General features: G+C 44.4%; 1 protein-coding gene across 2 annotated transcripts in view; it reads right to left on the bottom strand.

Annotated features, from left to right (window-relative positions):
- Positions 1-18,168, bottom strand: part of LRP1 (LDL receptor related protein 1) — a 439,205-nt gene that overhangs the window by 150,214 nt on the left and 270,823 nt on the right. For both annotated transcript variants that reach the window (XM_069758543.1, XM_069758544.1), the window contains 2 exons: positions 11,821-12,018; positions 1,873-2,077 (listed from right to left, as the gene is read on the bottom strand). In XM_069758543.1, coding sequence (XP_069614644.1) covers positions 1,873-2,077; positions 11,821-12,018 — 403 coding nt within the window. The remainder of the gene's footprint in view (positions 1-1,872; positions 2,078-11,820; positions 12,019-18,168) is intronic.

Raw genomic sequence — 18,168 nt, 5'->3', positions numbered from 1 at the left:
TGGTGTCTCTTCTTAAAAATCACTGTGAAATGCCGCAGTAATTTCATAGAAGAACTGCAAGCAACCACATATTGCACTACATTATAATAAAGAAATAAGAACAATGTAGTGTCACACATGCCCGCATAGTACAGACTTCAGTCAATATCTGGCATGACAAGCATTAATGGCTTGGCTTTTTTGCTTGTGAATTGTGCCGAATTTCAGCCGACGTCTATCCTGGCTATGTGTTTTCAGTAAAGCTCTGGCATTCCATTTGCATTCTGTTTCATAACACTTCCAAGAACCTCCCGCTGGACTGATCAAACACAACTATCAATTACAGTCCCACAAGCTTATCTTTGGACTCTGTGAGTGGAAAAAAAAAATCTCAGAAGAACCAGAATTATGTAGAAATTCTAACTTTTAAACCACAATTGTCTGTACAGGGCTGCGCCTTTCAGATAAAACCAGCTACAATAGAAAAACATATTGCTCTTTTCTACATTTTCCATGAATGTCACTCAGAAGCTGAAAGTCGCACTTTGCAAACACATCAAAGTATAATGCAAATACAGAACGATTACGGTAATTTAGAGTAATGAATGTCCTACTAGAAGCCACAATTGTTGGCCTCGTGCGAATATTCTAGTCCCGGTCATTCATGGTCATGCCACCAACACCTTTTTTTACACTGGGTTCCCCATTTCTCCCAAAAGTTCATCAATACATAGGGATTGCTTGATTTACAGGCAGCATGGATTCCAGCCAGGTATGTTTGACTCTGAAACGCTGCGCCATTTCAGAGAAAAACCATGCTGTAAGCCACCGGTGCCCAGTGGCTTCTAGCCACCCCTGCTGCCAGCGACCAACAGGTCTCGCCCTATACATGCAGCAGTAGAGACCTGTCAATCAGGGGAAACGAGCAGGGAGAAGCCGCTGGAGGCCTTTCTGGCTAGTTACCTGTGCGATTCGATCCTCGCTGGCTTTTAAAGTAAGTTTTTTTTTTTTTAAGCTTCTAAAAATTTCAATCTTTCATTTGTCTTCTGACAACATACTAAACCTTTTATTCAGAAGTTTATCAATTTTATCTGTGTTTGAATAAAATGGGATTCAATCAATATAGCCCCCTTCCCAACTTCTACTGGGTACTATAAGGAGAGACAAAATTAGACCAGCGCTGCCCCGGCCTGGCTTTTCGCAGCTCTGACCTAACTAATTGACAGGTCTCTCCCATGTGAGTACATAAGGAAAGACTTGTCAAATACCTGGAGTGAGGATGAAAGAAGCCAGCCAGGCAGAGGCGACGCCGGTCTAGTCTTGTCTCGTCTCCCTTATAGTCCTTGCCCGGCTTTTGCAGTTCTTAAAGGGATTATCCGGGAGAATTTCATTTTTATCTTATGGGCCTAAGATATAACAGGCAGGTGGCTGCTAAGTAGATGCCTGGTACAGATCTCTGCCATTTCAAAGTGCCCATGGACTGATTCGACCAGCAATTCTGTGGTTTCTGTTGACGCCACATTGATAGAACAGCTGCTTCACTTCTGCTCTGTCGATAGGGTGTAACTGCCAATGTCATGCAGATTGGCAGCTGGTTCCCCGCTGCACATTTGCGGGTAGCTGGCTGTCAATCAGCACGACATAGCCAGTCATAACACATTAACAAAACAGAAGATGATGAGCTGCTTTGTTAATGTGAATTAGCAGAATTATTGACAGGAGCGATCTGTGAGGCAGCACCAGGCACAACATGAAGGTAGTTAGCAACTACATGCCTGTCAGTTCTTATGACAAAAGAAAATAGCCCTTGATAATAATAACTGGCTTATTATTGCTTCATGTGTAAAGAATGTAGAGATGAAAAAAACATTTAATTTAAAAAAGGAGACAAACCCATTGCGGGGATCCAGGGCAATGGCTCGAGGATGTTCTATGTCTCCAGCCAACAGTGTAGTCCTCATTGTACCATCTAACTTGGCCACCTCGATTTGATCCAAGTTGCTCTCTACCCAGTAGATGTTCCCAGCAATCCAGTCCACAGCCAGGCCTTCTGGGGTTGCCAGGCCATACTGGATGATGACCTCAAAGCTGGTAAGAGCTAAAGTAACAAAAAAAAGACAAATAGCCAAAGCACAACATTAAACAATGCAAACATCTTGCTAACATTAGGAGATGCTGTCAGTGGGTGCCTATGCCCTGTCACCACATGTAAAACATAAAGGTGACAGCCCTTCCCAATCACCAGGCACCCTCGTTTTCTAACTCTGGTCTTTGGGTCTCTGAGTTAGTCGTGAGAGTCCCCCATTTCCAATCCTGGGATCGGAGAAGATGGCAGGGTGCCAACTCCCACTGACGTCACCATCAGCCTTTATCAACACATCCTAATGACTAAATTGGTAACTAGTGCTGAGTGCAAGTGCTCATTACCCGAGTATGCCTAGGGTGCTCGGGTATGCACCGTCTATCGCAGTTAAGTCCCAGCTGCCGCATGTTTCACGGATCTTAGACAGCCACAAAACATGAGGGGATTGCCTGACAAATACGGGCAATTATTATTATACATTTATTATTATACATTTTTATAGCGCCATTTATTCCATGGCGCTTTACATGTGAATACGGGGCAAATATAGACAATTACATTAAACATGAGCAGATAACAAGGCACACGAGTACATAAGGAGGGAGGACCCTGCCCGCGAGGGCTCACAGTCTGCAGGGGGTGGGTGAGGATACACTAGGAGAGGGAAGAGCTGGCTGTGCGGCTGTTCAGTAGGTTGAGGATCACTGCAGGCTGTAGGCTTGTCGGAAGAGATGAGTCTTCAGGTTCTTTTTGAAGGTTTCTATGGTAGGCGCAAGTCTGATGTGTTGGGGTAGAGAGTTCCAGAGTATGGGGGAAGCACGGGAGAAGTCTTGGATGCGGTTATGGGAAGAAGAGATGAGAGGGGAGTAGAGAAGGAGGTCTTGGGAGGATCGGAGGTCGCGTGTAGGTAGGTACCAGGAGACCATGTCACAGATGTATGGAGGAGACAGGTTGTGGATGGCTTTGTATGTCAGTGTGAGGGTTTTGAACTGGAGTCTCTGGGCGATAGGAAGCCAGTGAAGGGCTTGACACAGGGGAGAGGCTGGGGAATAGTGGGGGGACAGGTGGATTAGTCGGGCAGCAGAGTGTAGGATGGATTGGAGTGGTGCCAGAGTGCTAGAGGGGAGTCCAGAGAGTAGGAGGTTGCAGTAGTCGAGGCGGGAGATGATAAGGGCATGCACTAGCGTTTTTGCAGTGTTGCGGTCAAGGAAAGCACGGATCCGAGAAATATTTTTGAGTTTGAGACGACAGGAGGAGGCAAGGGCTTGGATATGTGGCTTGAAAGAGAGGGCAGAGTCGAGGATCACCCCGTGGCACCGGGCGTGTGGGACTGGGGATAGTGAGCAGCCATTGACATTGATGGATAGATGTGGTGGAGGGGTAGAGTGAGATGGGGGAAAGATGATGAATTCTGTTTTGTCCATGTTCAGTTGTAGAAAGCGAGCAGAAAAGAAGGCTGAAATGGCAGACAGACAGTGCGGGATTTTGGTAAGCAAGGAGGAGAGGTCAGGTCCGGAGAGGTAGATCTGCGTGTCGTCGGCGTAGAGATGGTACTGCATACCGTGGGATTCTATGAGCTGTCCCAGGCCGAAAGTGTAGATGGAGAAGAGTAGGGGTCCTAGAACAGAGCCTTGAGGAACACCGACTGACAAGGGGCGAAGTGAGGAGGTGGTGTGGGGGAGGGAGACACTGAATGTTCGGTCTGTCAGATATGACGAGATCCAGGAAAGGGCCAAGTCTGTGATGCCAAGGGATGAGAGGATTTGTAGCAAAAGGGAGTGGTCAACAGTGTCAAAGGCAGAAGACAAGTCCAGGAGAAGGAGGACAGAGTAGTGTCGCTTGCTCCTGGCAGTTAGTAGGTCATTGGTGACTTTAGTTAGGGCAGTTTCAGTTGAGTGATGGGAACGGAAGCCTGATTGTAACCGATCAAAGAGGGAGCAGGAGGAGAAGTGGGAGGACAGTTCAAGATGGACGTGTTGCTCCAGCAATTTGGAGGCATAAGGGAGAAGAGATATTACACTATGAAATGAACATTTCACTCGAGCGATGCTTGATGCATACCTGAGCATCCTAGGCAAACTCGAGTATGAGCACTTCAGCTCATCACTATTGGCAGTGCAACGGTATAAAACTTATAAGTATCAGCAAAGTCAACAAATGTCTGGTTCTACTCAACCTCCATTTACTGAAATGAACAGTATCATTTACCTAATAATCCATCCTGAAAGTGCACAATTAACATGTAATGTGTCCCAGAGTTTGGATGCACAGAAGCTTGAGAGGAGTCAGGTTTGTGTCACGCCGTGGTGCATTCATATGTAGATGCACAGAGCAGTCCGGCATACATTCATGTGCAGCTTTGCATTGTGTCCCCTTGTTACACCGCTTTCATGGAGGTGCACCCCAAGTAGGAGACTGATGGGGCGCTTAGAAATGGTGTAACATGGTAGAGGCGTCTCCACCGTCCGCCAGGTATATAAACCATGAACCTGATGAGTTACAGTGTGATAATATCAAAATAGTGTAAGTCTATGGCGCTGATCTAGTTACTTACAACTAGGGGGGAATTAGCATTTTGTTTTCTCGGTACCCTCCTCTTTGTAATTGCCATCAGACTATAATTAGCATTAGCAGCGAGCTCAGAATGCTAATTAACTCTGGTATCATGATGAATGTTTTCCGGCTACGAAGGGTATCATTAAGAAACGCATGATGTGCAGCCCAGACCAGACAACTCTCTAGGCACTGTGGATGCTAGAACAGACTCATAGGCTTCATTGCTGAGGACAGATGAAAAAAAAAAAATACTGCATCCTGCAAACCTGCCTCCGTTCCATTACATACAGTACAGACCAGAAGTTTGGACACACCTTCTCATTTAAAGATTTTTCTGTATTTTCATGACTATGAAAATTGTACATTCACACTGAAGGCATCAAAACTATGAATTAACACATGTGGAATTATATAATAAACAAAAAAGTGTGAAACAACTGAAAATATGTCTTATATTCTAGGTTCTTCAAAGTAGCCACCTTTTGCTTTGATAGCTGCTTTGCACACTCTTGGCATTCTCTTGATGAGCTTCAAGAGGTAGTCACCGGGAATGGTCTTGAAGGAGTTCCCAGAGATGCTTAGCACTTGTTGGCCCTTTTGCCTTCACTCTGCGGTCCATCTCTCCCCAAACCATCTCGATTGAGTTCAAGTCTGGTGACTGTGGAGTCCAGGTCATCTGGCGTAGCACCCCAGCACTCTCCTTCTTGGTAAAATAGCCCTTACACAGCCTGGAGGTGTGTTTGGGGTCATTGTCCTGTTGAAAAATAAATGATGGTCCAACTAAACGTAAACCGGATGGAATAGCATGCGGCTGCAAGATGCTGTGGTAGCCATGCTGGTTCAGTATGCCTTCAATTTTGAATAAATTCCCAACAATGTCTCCAGCAAAACCCCCCCACACCATCACACCTCCTTCTCCATGCTTCACGGTGGAAACCAGGCATATAGAGTCCATCCGTTCACTTTTTCTGAGTCGCACAAAGGCACGGTGGTTGGAACCAAAATCTCAAATTTGGACTCATCAGACCAAAGCACAGATTTCCACTGGTCTAATGTCCATTTCTTGTGCTCTTTAGCCCAAATAAGTGTCTTCTGCTTGTTGCCTGTCCTTAGCAGTGGTTTCCTAGCAGCTATTTTACCATGAAGGCCTGCTGCACAAAGTCTCCTCTTAACAGTTGTTGTAGAGATGTATCTGCTGATAGAACTCTGTGTGGCATTGACCTGGTCTCTAATTTGAGCTGCTGTTAACCTGCAATTTCTGAGGCTGGTGACTCGGATAAACTTATCCTCAGAAGCAGAGGTGACTCTTGGTCTTCCTTTCCTGGGGCGGTCCTCATCTGAGCCAGTTTATTTGTAGCGCTTGATGGTTTTTGCGACTGCACTTGGGGACACTTTCAAAGTTTTCCCAACATTGCGGACTGACTGACCTTCATTTCTTAAAGTAATGATTGCCACTCATTTTTCTTTACTTCGTTGCTTTTTTTCTTGCCATAATACAAATTCTAACAGTCTATTCAGTACGACTATCAGCTGTGTATTCACTAGACTTCTGCACAACACAACTGATGGTCCCAACCCCATTTATAAGGCAAGAAATCCCACTTATTAAACCTGACAGGGCACACCTGTGAAGTGAAAACCATTCCCGGTGACTACCTCTTGAAGCTCATCAAGAGAATGCCAAGAGTGTGCAAAGCAGTCATCAAAGCAAAAGGTGGTTACTTTGAAGAACCTAGAATATAAGAAATATTTTTAGTTGTTTCACACTTTTTTGCTAAGTATATAATTCCACATGTGTTAATTCATAGTTTTGATGCCTTCAGAAAAATCTTTAAATGAGAAGGTGTGTCCAAACTTTTGGTCTGTACTGTATATGCACCTACAGGAATATATCTGTGTACAAGTCGCCCACTATTCCTAATATAGGTCTTCTATCGCAACCAGCTGATGCAACAATAAAAATGTCTTTTATTCTATCCTGTGTACCAGTTTCTGACAAAAGAACATAAAAAGTAGTCACTGAAGTCCTTTAAGAAAGTGAAATCAGAAGATCACATTCAAGGGTAGGAAGCTTTACTAGTAAGCGCCACTAGTGGTAGATTTATTAAAAGGAAGCTGCCAGGACAATGTTCCTAACTAGTAGAGATGGGCGGCTTGGGCTGAACAGTTACAAAAGTCATTCTCACGGTGCTAGCGAGGACCTCACCAAGTTCACCGCAGTTCATTCTGGCTGGGAACGCAGCCTCAGTGACCAGTGGTAACCTTGATGACATCACTGCCGGTCACTGAGGCTGTGCCAGCCTGAGAATACAAGCCCTCAGCTGACTGCTTTAGCAAGGCTGGTTGTAAAAAATGGAGGGGGACCCCATGCCGTTTTTTTAAGTTATTTAAATAATTAAAAATACGGCGTGGGGACCTTCTCTGTTCTTGATAACCAGCCTTCTTGAAGCTGACAGCTGAGCACTGCAGCCCCAGCTATGAGTTTTGCCTGGCTGGAAAGCAAAAATACGGGGGAACCCACGCTGTTTTATTTTAATTATTTATTTACAGGGCAGGAGCTGGCTAATGAATACTCCCATCAGTCGCTCCTGCTCTCACTGTTATTAGCAGCAGCAGATGTCAGCTGAAAGGAGCAATAGTCCCATCAGATGACACCAGTGACCGGAGGTGAACTTTATACCTCTGATCATAGCTGAAGGCTCACACTGTCTTTTGACAGTGTGGGAACCGCGTCTCTATGACCGCCGTTCAGAGGCAGGGTTTGTCACGCTGTCATGCACATGACAAATACCCGGTATTCGGGCAGCCAAACCCAAACCCAAACAGTAAGGCCAGTCTCACACGTCCAGATAATTCCGGTACCAGAGAAAATGGTACCGGAGTTATCCATGTCCGTGTGTACGTGTGCTCCGTGAAAACATGCTGATATGTGCAGAGACACATTTATTTTAATGTGTCTACGTGTGTCAGTGTCTCCGGTACGTGAGGAAACTGTCACCACACGTACCGGAGCCACTGACGTGTGAAACTGGCCTAACACGGACTGGTGAAATCAGTGTTCAGTGTCCGTGCCTGAACAATAGGTGTTCGGTACAAAGGCCGAGCGTTACTGTACGGGTTCGCCCATCTCTACTAACTAGTATTCTCTCCACATAGATCACAGAGCAAGAACAAATAAACCTTTTAGTAATCTGATGTAATATTGAGAAATCAAGCTTTGAAGTAAATTAACCAGGAAGCACAATGGAGGTGTGTTTATGCATTTTGACGTTCATTGCCATGCATCTGCATTTGCACGTGGCTTCAAAACTTGATTTCTCAGTCTTGGCAAATGGGATTATGGCAAAAAAAGATGTAATTTTTATTGGTGTACTAGGACGTCTACAGCAAACGCACTAGTTTTAGTAGTAAATTGCTCTAATAGGTAGAGATTCTCTTTAAAACCAGTGTGCCAGTCTTTGACAACAGCCCAAATATTCTCTAATCCCTTATCAATATGTATGTAGTGTAGTTGTGTTAAGTTCTTACCGATCGTTGTCTCCTATGGTTCCCAGCGACATCCCAGCCCTCTTTTGAACCATGTGACCGCTATTTATTTTACCAGTGCACTGTGACGACCAGGAATTGTTTTCTCAGTGTGAGAGTATGGGGCTCACACTAACAGAGAGACTTAAATGTGTATTCCCATCTCCAAGATCATATCCAGGTACATATTAGGTGTAATAATAATAATATTAGCAAATACGTCCAATTACAGATGTAGTATAGTTCTCCTGATTCTCTATGTCGCTTACCCCATGTGCACGCATTGGATTTGCTTGGGTATCCATGGTTAAGAACACTAAGAACTAACTGTCAGCATATGAGTGGTCGCAGCCATGGATACCTAAGTTACTGCAATGCCTGCACATGGGGTAAGTGACATAGCTTATCAGAAGAACGACAGGTCCTTCTCAAAAAATTAGCATATAGTGTTAAATTTCATTATTTACCATAATGTAATGATTACAATTAAACTTTCATATATTATAGATTCATTATCCGCCAACTGAAATTTGTCAGGTCTTTTATTGTTTTAATACTGATGATTTTGGCATACAACTCCTGATAACCCAAAAAACCTGTCTCAATAAATTAGCATATCAAGAAAAGGTTCTCTAAACGACCTATTACCCTAATCTTCTGAATCAACTAATTAACTCTAAACACATGCAAAAGATACCTGAGGCTTTTATAAACTCCCTGCCTGGTTCATTACTCAAAACCCCCATCATGGGTAAGACTAGCGACCTGACAGATGTCAAGAAGGCCATCATTGACACCCTCAAGCAAGAGGGTAAGACCCAGAAAGAAATTTCTCAACAAATAGGCTGTTCCCAGAGTGCTGTATCAAGGCACCTCAATGGTAAGTCTGTTGGAAGGAAACAATGTGGCAGAAAACGCTGTACAACGAGAAGAGGAGACCGGACCCTGAGGAAGATTGTGGAGAAGGACCGATTCCAGACCTTGGGGAACCTGAGGAAGCAGTGGACTGAGTCTGGTGTGGAAACATCCAGAGCCACCGTGCACAGGCGTGTGCAGGAAATGGGCTACAGGTGCCGCATTCCCCAGGTAAAGCCACTTTTGAACCATAAACAGCGGCAGAGGCGCCTGACCTGGGCTACAGAGAAGCAGCACTGGACTGTTGCTAAGTGGTCCCAAGTACTTTTTTCTGATGAAAGCAAATTTTGCATGTCATTCGGAAATCAAGGTGCCAGAGTCTGGAGGAAGACTGGGGAGAAGGAAATGCCAAAATGCCTGAAGTCCAGTGTCAAGTACCCACAGTCAGTGATGGTGTGGGGTGCCATGTCAGCTGCTGGTGTTGGTCCACTGTGTTTCATCAAGGGCAGGGTCAATGCAGCTAGCTATCAGGAGATTTTGGAGCACTTCATGCTTCCATCGGCTGAAATGCTTTATGGAGATGAAGATTTCATTTTTCAGCACGACCTGGCACCTGCTCACAGTGCCAAAACCACTGGTAAATGGTTTACTGACCATGGTATTACTGTGCTCAATTGGCCTGCCAACTCTCCTGACCTGAACCCCATAGAGAATCTGTGGGATATTGTGAAGAGAAAGTTGAGAGACGCAAGACCCAACACTCTGGATGAGCTTAAGGCCGCTATTGAAGCATCCTGGGCCTCCATAACATCTCAGCAGTGTCACAGGCTGATTGCCTCCATGCCACGCCGCATTGAAGCAGTCATTTCTGCCAAAGGATTCCCGACCAAGTATTGAGTGCATAACTGAACATTATTATTTGATGGTTTTTTTGTTTGTTATTAAAAAACACTTTTATTTGATTGGATGGGTGAAATATGCTAATTTATTGAGACAGGTTTTTTGGGTTATCAGGAGTTGTATGCCAAAATCATCAGTATTAAAACAATAAAAGACCTGACAAATTTCAGTTGGTGGATAATGAATCTATAATATATGAAAGTTTAATTGTAATCATTACATTATGGTAAATAATGAAATTTAACACTATATGCTAATTTTTTGAGAAGGACCTGTATTCTACATTTCTAAATAGAAGTGTTTGCTACTATTATTAATAATATTATTATTACGACACCTACTACATACTGGGATAACATTTGCAGATGACAATACCCCTTTAATGTCTAGTCCACACATGCTGTGCGAGCTGGCTAGTCTGAACTGCACTCACATGATTCACCTTTGGCTGTTTAATGCCATAAAAAGAAATTTCCACTTTGTGAACAGTCAAATTATAACCCAAAAATAGCATGTGATATATATTTGCTTCTTTGTAATGCTGCACAATTGGACAAAATAGAATAATACATTTCCACTAGTCTAATTTTGATAAACCAGAAGAATGTAAAAAAAAAATAATGTAAAAAAAAAAAAAAAATAGTGCAACCTATACCCAGGACTACTGATCCAGAGAAAGAGAAAATTCCAGGAGTATAAGGCCTTGTTCAGACGCTGGTGTTTCACATACAAGCTCTGTGTTTTATTTATATCAATCTTGTGATTGTTATAGTCTATGGAGCTGTTCACATGTCAGTTTTATTTTTGGGGGGAATTTTGTCTCTAAAGCCTCTTTCACACTTCCGTCTTTCAGCTCCAGTCACAATCCGTCTAGTTTTGAGAATGCAGGATCCGGCATTTTCTCATAGACTTGTATTAGCGACGGATTGTGACGGATGGCCATCCGTTTCTTCCGTCGTGCACTGGATCCTGCGTAAAAAAACGGTCCGTCGGGCAGAGAAAACATTCAGAGGAACGTTTTTTCTGCACGTCGGAAAATCGGTCAGCGACGCATCCTGCGCTGCCCGTCACTGGCTACCGTCACTGGCTACAATGGAAGCCTATGGGCGCAGGATGCGTCGCTGCCTGTGAAAAGCAGGAATCCAGCGACGGGTCCCGCTTTTTCAAAGAGAGAATGCGTGGAAGAATTTCACGTCAGGGAAATTCTCTCTCACTCTCTTTCTCTTTTTATTATTGATGCTGCCTATGCAGCATCAATAGTAACAAGATAGAATGTTAAAAATATTCTCACCTACCGGCGTTCCCGCGCAGTGTCACCGATGCTCCCGGCAGCTAGCGTTACTTCCTAGTAATACATTGCGAAATCTCGCGAGAAGTTGCAATGTATTACTAGGAACGCTAGCTGCAGGGAGCATTGCTGCGCAGGACGCCGGTAGGTGAGAATACTGCGATTTTTTTTAACCTGGCTTGTTTTGTGTATGCGTTTTCGCAGCTGAAAACCGATGCGAAGACGCATACACAACAGGTGCACATAGCCTCGACGGGTCCGTCAGAAAGATGGGCCCAGTGCACCTGTCACATACGTTTTGACACACGTCCGTCGCTACGTCTCGGCAACGCAGCAGGACGGGAGCATCCTGACGGAAGTGTGAAAGAGGCCTAAGGCATTGTCGATTTTGATCTAAGTCATGAATAAAACGGACCAATGAAAGTCAATAGTCCATGAAAAAACCATTAAAATGTAATAGTTTTTTTTCCATATGAGAAAAATCACTGCCATCTGAATGAGGCCGTACAGATAACTGACCATGGAGGAGTCTGAAGTCATCAGGAAATAGCTCGAGTCCACAATTTAGTCCTTATTTCCAATCTGAAAAAGCGGGAAAGTAAGAAGAATCCATTGAGAGCCGCATGCCACTTACCGCCACTTTCAGATAGCTTCCCACGATAGATCTTGTCCTCTACGACATCAGTCCAGTAGAGAGTGCTCTGGTTCAGGTGGAAGTCCAGAGCGATCGTGTTCCTCAGCCCTGGCACAAGGACGCTGTAATCCCCCTTATGCAAATCTATCCGACGGATTTCATGGCGGTTTGAAAAGATGATGAATGGTTTAAAGGGATCTAAAGAAAAGAGGAGACAAAGGTTTGTAGGTTATTTCTCAAATCAGTACCCATTACCAGTCATATAAATATCCCAGCGGCCACATCTGGTTCCGATCACTCATGCCCCCTGTCATTTGCTAGCTTTCTTACACTAATAAACTCAACTTTAGCAAAGTAGATGAAAATCACAATAAAGCACTTTAAATACGGATGTAACGGATCTATATCCCGTAGCTTCTGTACTACCATAGTAATTACACTGTCGAGTAGGTGATAAAAGACCAGATCACACACATCTTTCTGGCCACAAATAGATCTTCTATCTTTGAGAAAATTAACTATGAATAAGACTCTTCAAGTGCAATGAGGGAGGGGTGAATGCAGTAATCAGAAATGGTCCCGCCCTCACGGCCCATGCTGCCTCATTTACATAAAGATTCAAAACAGATTATCACTTTTAGGTCCGGAAGATATGTTGGAACTAGTCTCTAACTACTCAACACAGCAATGTAATCAAATTGGTCAAGCTAAACCTCTGGACAGGTTCGCATGGGGCAGCATGTTGGCTCAATAGCTAGCACTTTTGTGTGGCAGAACCGGAGTCATGTGTTCAAATCGGACCGAGGAGATCATCTACATGGAGCTTGCACATTCCCTTACATTTCCACACTCCTAAAACAATTCAGATTATGAGCCAGTGAGTGACAATGTCTGTCTGGGACTGCAGAATATGTTCGATGAGTAAAATAAAAGTACCCTCAACAAGTCATCTGGGTGGAGCTATCCCTATGAATAGTCACAGTCCTCTATGACCAATCGATTGTGTATGTGAAATAATGCTGAAATACCGTGCATGCTCTGTTCTGCCTCCAGAGCACGCTCCGTATAGCACTCTCCTGCATGCGCAGTGCACAGGTGTAGCAGAAGGAAGTGCGCCCATGCTCACCATCCAGCATGCAGGGATTTTCAGCTGACGTCAGACCCTAGGTACTTCCATAACCAAAATTAGAGAGGAAACTAAGTGATTCAGAACACTAGTGGTGCCCAGGCTAGTTAATGCTAAGCACAAGTATGATTATAAATGTTATTTCTCCCAAATGATCCAAAGATAAAGACTCTAGAGACCTAAAAAACAGGACTTTATAGCCTGATCTTGGATGGAGGAGAAGTGCGCATGGCTTTGAAGAGCCCTGTTCTGGAGTTCCAGAGTCATGATCTGGGGATCGCTGGGAGTCCTCGTGGTCAGACCCCCAGAGATCAACAAGTTATCTTCAATCCTACGGATAGGGGATAAGTTGTTATTTCAGCAATAACCCTTTAAAGCACCACTCCAGAGGGGTTTTTTTTAATTGCAGCTCTGGAGTGGTGCTACTAATCTAAGTTCCCTGCCCTTAGTCTCATACTTACCTGCTGCCATCTTCTTCTGTTAACGGCGCCGCTCTGGCCCGTCTTCATCAGTTTGTGACCTTCAGTGTTTGCTGGGTGAGCCAGAAGTCACAACTCAATGTAAGTCTAGGAGGGTCAGAAGGGGCCAGAACGCGGCTCCCATAGACTTACACTGAGAGCTTGTGACCGTTATCTCTGACATCTGGTCAGTCAGAGGTTGCAGTCACAAGATGGAGGCGCGGGAGCGGAGCGGTGCTGAGACCAGATGAAGACGGCGGCTGATGAGTATAACACTGGGGGCAGTGCACTTTGATTACTGGCACCATTCCAGCGATGAAATGAAAAAAAGCGCTGGAGTGGTGCTATAAGTAAAAGTGTGCTAGCATAGCTATTACAGCGCAGCAGAACAAAGTGGTGGTTTCGTGATAACTCCCAGATTCCCTTTCGCTGCATATTTTCAGATAAAAGACTAATGATATTTAACGATGAGGCATTAAGATTCCTGCGCATGAAAGTAAACATGGCAGCCATCGCTTGTACGTCGGTAAGGGCCAGCTGAGGTCCACAAAAAATATTTATGTTATGAAAGATCATAGGTGGGATAAGGTCATGAAGGATATGCATTGGCCAGCATTGCTTCCCACAGTGTTTCTGGAGCAGCTGAAAACATAACTGCACATTTCCAGCTCCGTGACCATCTTCCAAGAGCAATAGTCTCCATACAATGCCTAGAGGCACCCGGGGCGAGGAGCCGCAAATAATCCAAATGGCTTCCTAATTCTTCAGCACGTGAAGCCGCAGCTTACTAAAATGTATATGAGGACGGTCACAAATATTTAGATTTATAATGAATAAATAGTTTTAGTATGTGGTAGAACAGTGGCAGCACCCGTGAAGGCCAAAGGAAAATTCTATGCACATCTTCTGAGCAAACAGAGCAGCGTGGTGTGGGCACCCAGTGCGGAGCACAATGGTGCCATTATACGGGTCTGTTAATATGCTGACTGCGCCTCTCTGAGGACGACAAGAGCGGGATGAATGGCCGTGTCACTGTTTCCTTTGGCACATGTCTGCAGCACACTGAACTCATTGGGATACAGGACTGGTGCTCCCAGGTCATGGGATAAACAAGGATGCCTCATGCATAGAAGCGCCATTTTCCAGGATAATGATGACCTAGATGTTAAGCTCAGGATGGTTTAATACCAGCACAACAGGAAATGCTGGTAGAGGAACGCTGATCTATTTCTCTGGGATACAATATTAGTTTGTTTATCTTCCCTTCATCGAGACGCCTTCGCTAAAACACCACAAAAACCAGAACGAATTTACTGTTCAGATGGGGTCATCACCCTGGAATACAGCTGCACTGGGATTTTCGGAACTTTATAGCAAATTCTTCTAACCCACAGTTCCAGAATAAGTAACATTTTAAGATACAATTTTGAAAAAAATCCTGTTTCACTGATTTGCGGCCACCGCACACTAATGTTATTATGGCAAGATCTGTTCTCAAGTGTTTGTTGTGCTGCAAAAATCTGATTCTCTGAGAAATAAGAAATCAGGCCCATGCAGGAAGATTTTCAGCACATTCATGGAAAATCTCCGTTTTTCTCACATAGCATGGTTTTAGAAATACCGGTAAATATTTTTCTGGATCAAACCACAGGAATGTGTTTGGTCAAGTCCGGTCCAAATCGTTAAGGCTAGGGTCACATTGCGTTTTAGTGTGAGCGCTAACGGACAGCGTTGCACGGCGAAATTAACGCCATTCAACGCGCCCGTTAGCGCTCCCATAGCCCACAATGTAACCAGCGCATTGCTAGCGCGTGTCCTTTTCGGCACGCGCTAGCGATGTGCCGGTCTTTTGCAGCGTCCGCGGCGCGCCCGAGGTCCGTTCCCCGCTCTCGCAGATCGGGGATCTGCGAGAGCGGGGACGTTCACGCGACCCCGAAATGCGGCCCCTTAAAAACATTGCGTTAGCGCAATCCGCTAGCGCTAAACGGATTGCCCTAACGCAATGTGACCCTAGCCTTAGGCTGCTTTCACACATCAGTTTTTTGCCATCCGTTACTTTCCGTCGAATTGTGAAAAAAAACAGATCCGTGGCAGATTGTGAAAAACTATCGGAGCATGCTTAATTAAAAAAAAAAAGGAATCTGTCGCCGGATTCCGCCATTTGACGGTTCTGGCGCCATAGGCTTCCATTCTAGCAAAGACGGATGGCGACAGATCTGTCGCTGTCCGTTTTTTCGACAGACACAAAAAACTTTACTATGTCCATTTTCTCCGGCAGCCGGATAAACAATTTTCGAAGGGTCCGGCGAAAAACAGATGAAACGTGAGGCCATCCGTCGCTAATAAAAGTCTATGAGAAAAATACGGATCTGGTGGCAACTTTTGCGGGATCCGGTTTTTTTTTTCACAATTTGACAGATTGTGACTGATGGCAAAAAACTGATGTGTGAAAGCAGCCTACGGGTATGTGCACACGTTGCGGATTTCCTGCGGATCCGCAGCGTTTTTTTTGCGGTGCAGAAACGCTGCAGATCCGCAAGTGATTTACAGTACAATGTAAATTGATGAGAGAAAAACCCCGCTGTGCTAATGGTGTGGAAATTTCCGTGCGAAAACCCTGCGGATTAAAAGAAGTAGCATGTCACTTCTTTTTTGTGGATCTGCAGCGTTTTTGTACCCATTCCATTATAGAAATACGCAGGGGTAAAAAACGAAAGAAATCCGCACAAAATCCGCAGTAAATCCGCACAAAAAAATGCGACAAATCCGCACCTGCGTTTTCTGCCAAGAGATGCAGAATCCGCACAAAAAATTCCTTAGGCTAATCCGCAACGTGTGCACATAGCCTAAGTGTGCAGTCACTCTGTGAGACTGCAGACTTTTGAACCCCCGCAGCGCACACACTGTGTACTGCGGGGATTCGCTGGTTTCTGGGCAGGGTCCAGAAGGTATGTATGAGTTATACATACTCCCGGGCCAGAGCAAGGCCGCGTCCACTGGATGGGCTCTGACTGGGAATATGCATAACTCCTACATACGCTCCAGTCCCGACTCAGAAACCGGAGAATCCTTGCAGCACACGGACTTACCGATTTGGACCACACAACCCTTTTAAAAGAGGGATGTCTCGTGCAGAAAACTTTAGTACAAATGCCTCGCTAAGGAATACAGATATTATACAGGTGTGACCCCCCGGAAGCGCAGATGAAACGGGGGTCTCATGGTAACACAGTCCTTTATAAATCATTTAAGTCTGCAGTTTGTATGGGTCCATACTTCTGAGGTGAAATCTTTTTATTATAGGTCACAAGGTCATTAACAGTAAGCTGTGGTATTCTCCATGAGCAGGTTCTGTCCAGTTCTGTCTGGTTGCTCTTTGCGCCCTTTTTAAGGCTTTGGATTGGACATTTTGAAGAAAGGAGATGTGCAAAAATACACAAGGACAGGCTGTCAGTTATGCTTCACATCCTGTCAGAAGAATTAAGATCCCACCCCACCGCCCCCTTTTTTAATACTCTGTTTTATGCTGTGATGTTTGAGGGAAAATCACCCAGTATTTTCCGGGTGGATTGGAGTATTTATATGAGGAATTTATTGGTGTTATGGTTATTTAATTTAAAAGTTATTATGGTTATCTCAGTTACCATAAATAAGCACCATGGCCATTATTCTCCATACATCGGTGTCCTGTGTACTTACTTCATTCAGAATGGGTTTTGTGTTACCACGGAGAACCTCTCTTAAGGCTTCTTTTACACATACCGTTGTTTTGCAGCCCGTTTTTGAGGTCCCAATAGATTTCTAAACGGACCACAATTTCACGGTGCGCCGTATGGGCCGTATTTACGGACATAAAAAAAGATCGAGCCTGCTCGATCTTTTTCACGGCCCCCATTGAAAATCAATGGGGCCGCAAAAACAACGGAAGCTTGTTTTTGTGGTGCACCGTGACTTCCGGTTTTGCGAAACGCCGTTTTTTTTCCCCCAATACTATTTCCATAGTAGTGGAAACCCGTAAAACAGCAATCCGCAAGTTTTTTGCGATCCGTTATTGCAGCAGACCGTAACTGGTTGCAAAAAACTTGGTATGTGTAAAAGAAGCCTTAAAGGGGTTTTCCCCACAAAAAAGTTGATATTTATCAACAGATCTTGGAACAATAATTTTCAACATTGAATGTGTTTGCTATGTTGAGACAATCTTATGTGTCCCTGCTTTGTGCTGTGTAATGGCGGTGTCTGATTATACCTCCAGGGCAGGAGAGGAAGCAAAAGAGAGGATACAGACAGATGTGATCCCATGCGGCCCTGATTCTTACTTTGAGGTAAAACATTTTTTTAAAAACAGCTAAGGAAATGTTTTACCTCACAGAAAGAATCAGCTGTGATCCCCTGCTGTAATGTCTGTATCCTCTTCTGCTTCCTCCCCTGCCCAGGAGCTGTGGTATCATCAGACCATGTTCTTGTACGGTCAGACACGGCCATTACACAGGACACAGCAGGGACACATTTATAAGATTATCTCAGCACAGGAACTTTTTTTTAAACACATCCAATTGTGAAAATTATTATTATTACAAGATGTATTGATTCAAATCAACGTTAAAATTAACTGGTCGGCGCTCACAGCACACCTGATTTTCTACTACATAGCAGCGAACAGCAGATTGCTGCTATGTAGCAGAGGCGATCGTGCTGTGCCTGCTTCTAGCCTCCCATGGAGGCTATTGAAGCATGGCAAAAGTAAAAAAAAAAAAAGTAAAAAAA

This window comes from Ranitomeya imitator, chromosome 3 (assembly GCF_032444005.1).
Source record: "Ranitomeya imitator isolate aRanImi1 chromosome 3, aRanImi1.pri, whole genome shotgun sequence".
Taxonomy (NCBI): Eukaryota; Metazoa; Chordata; class Amphibia; order Anura; family Dendrobatidae; genus Ranitomeya; species Ranitomeya imitator.
Note: the sequence above shows the minus strand (reverse complement) of the source record. Positions and strands in the feature narration are given on the sequence as shown.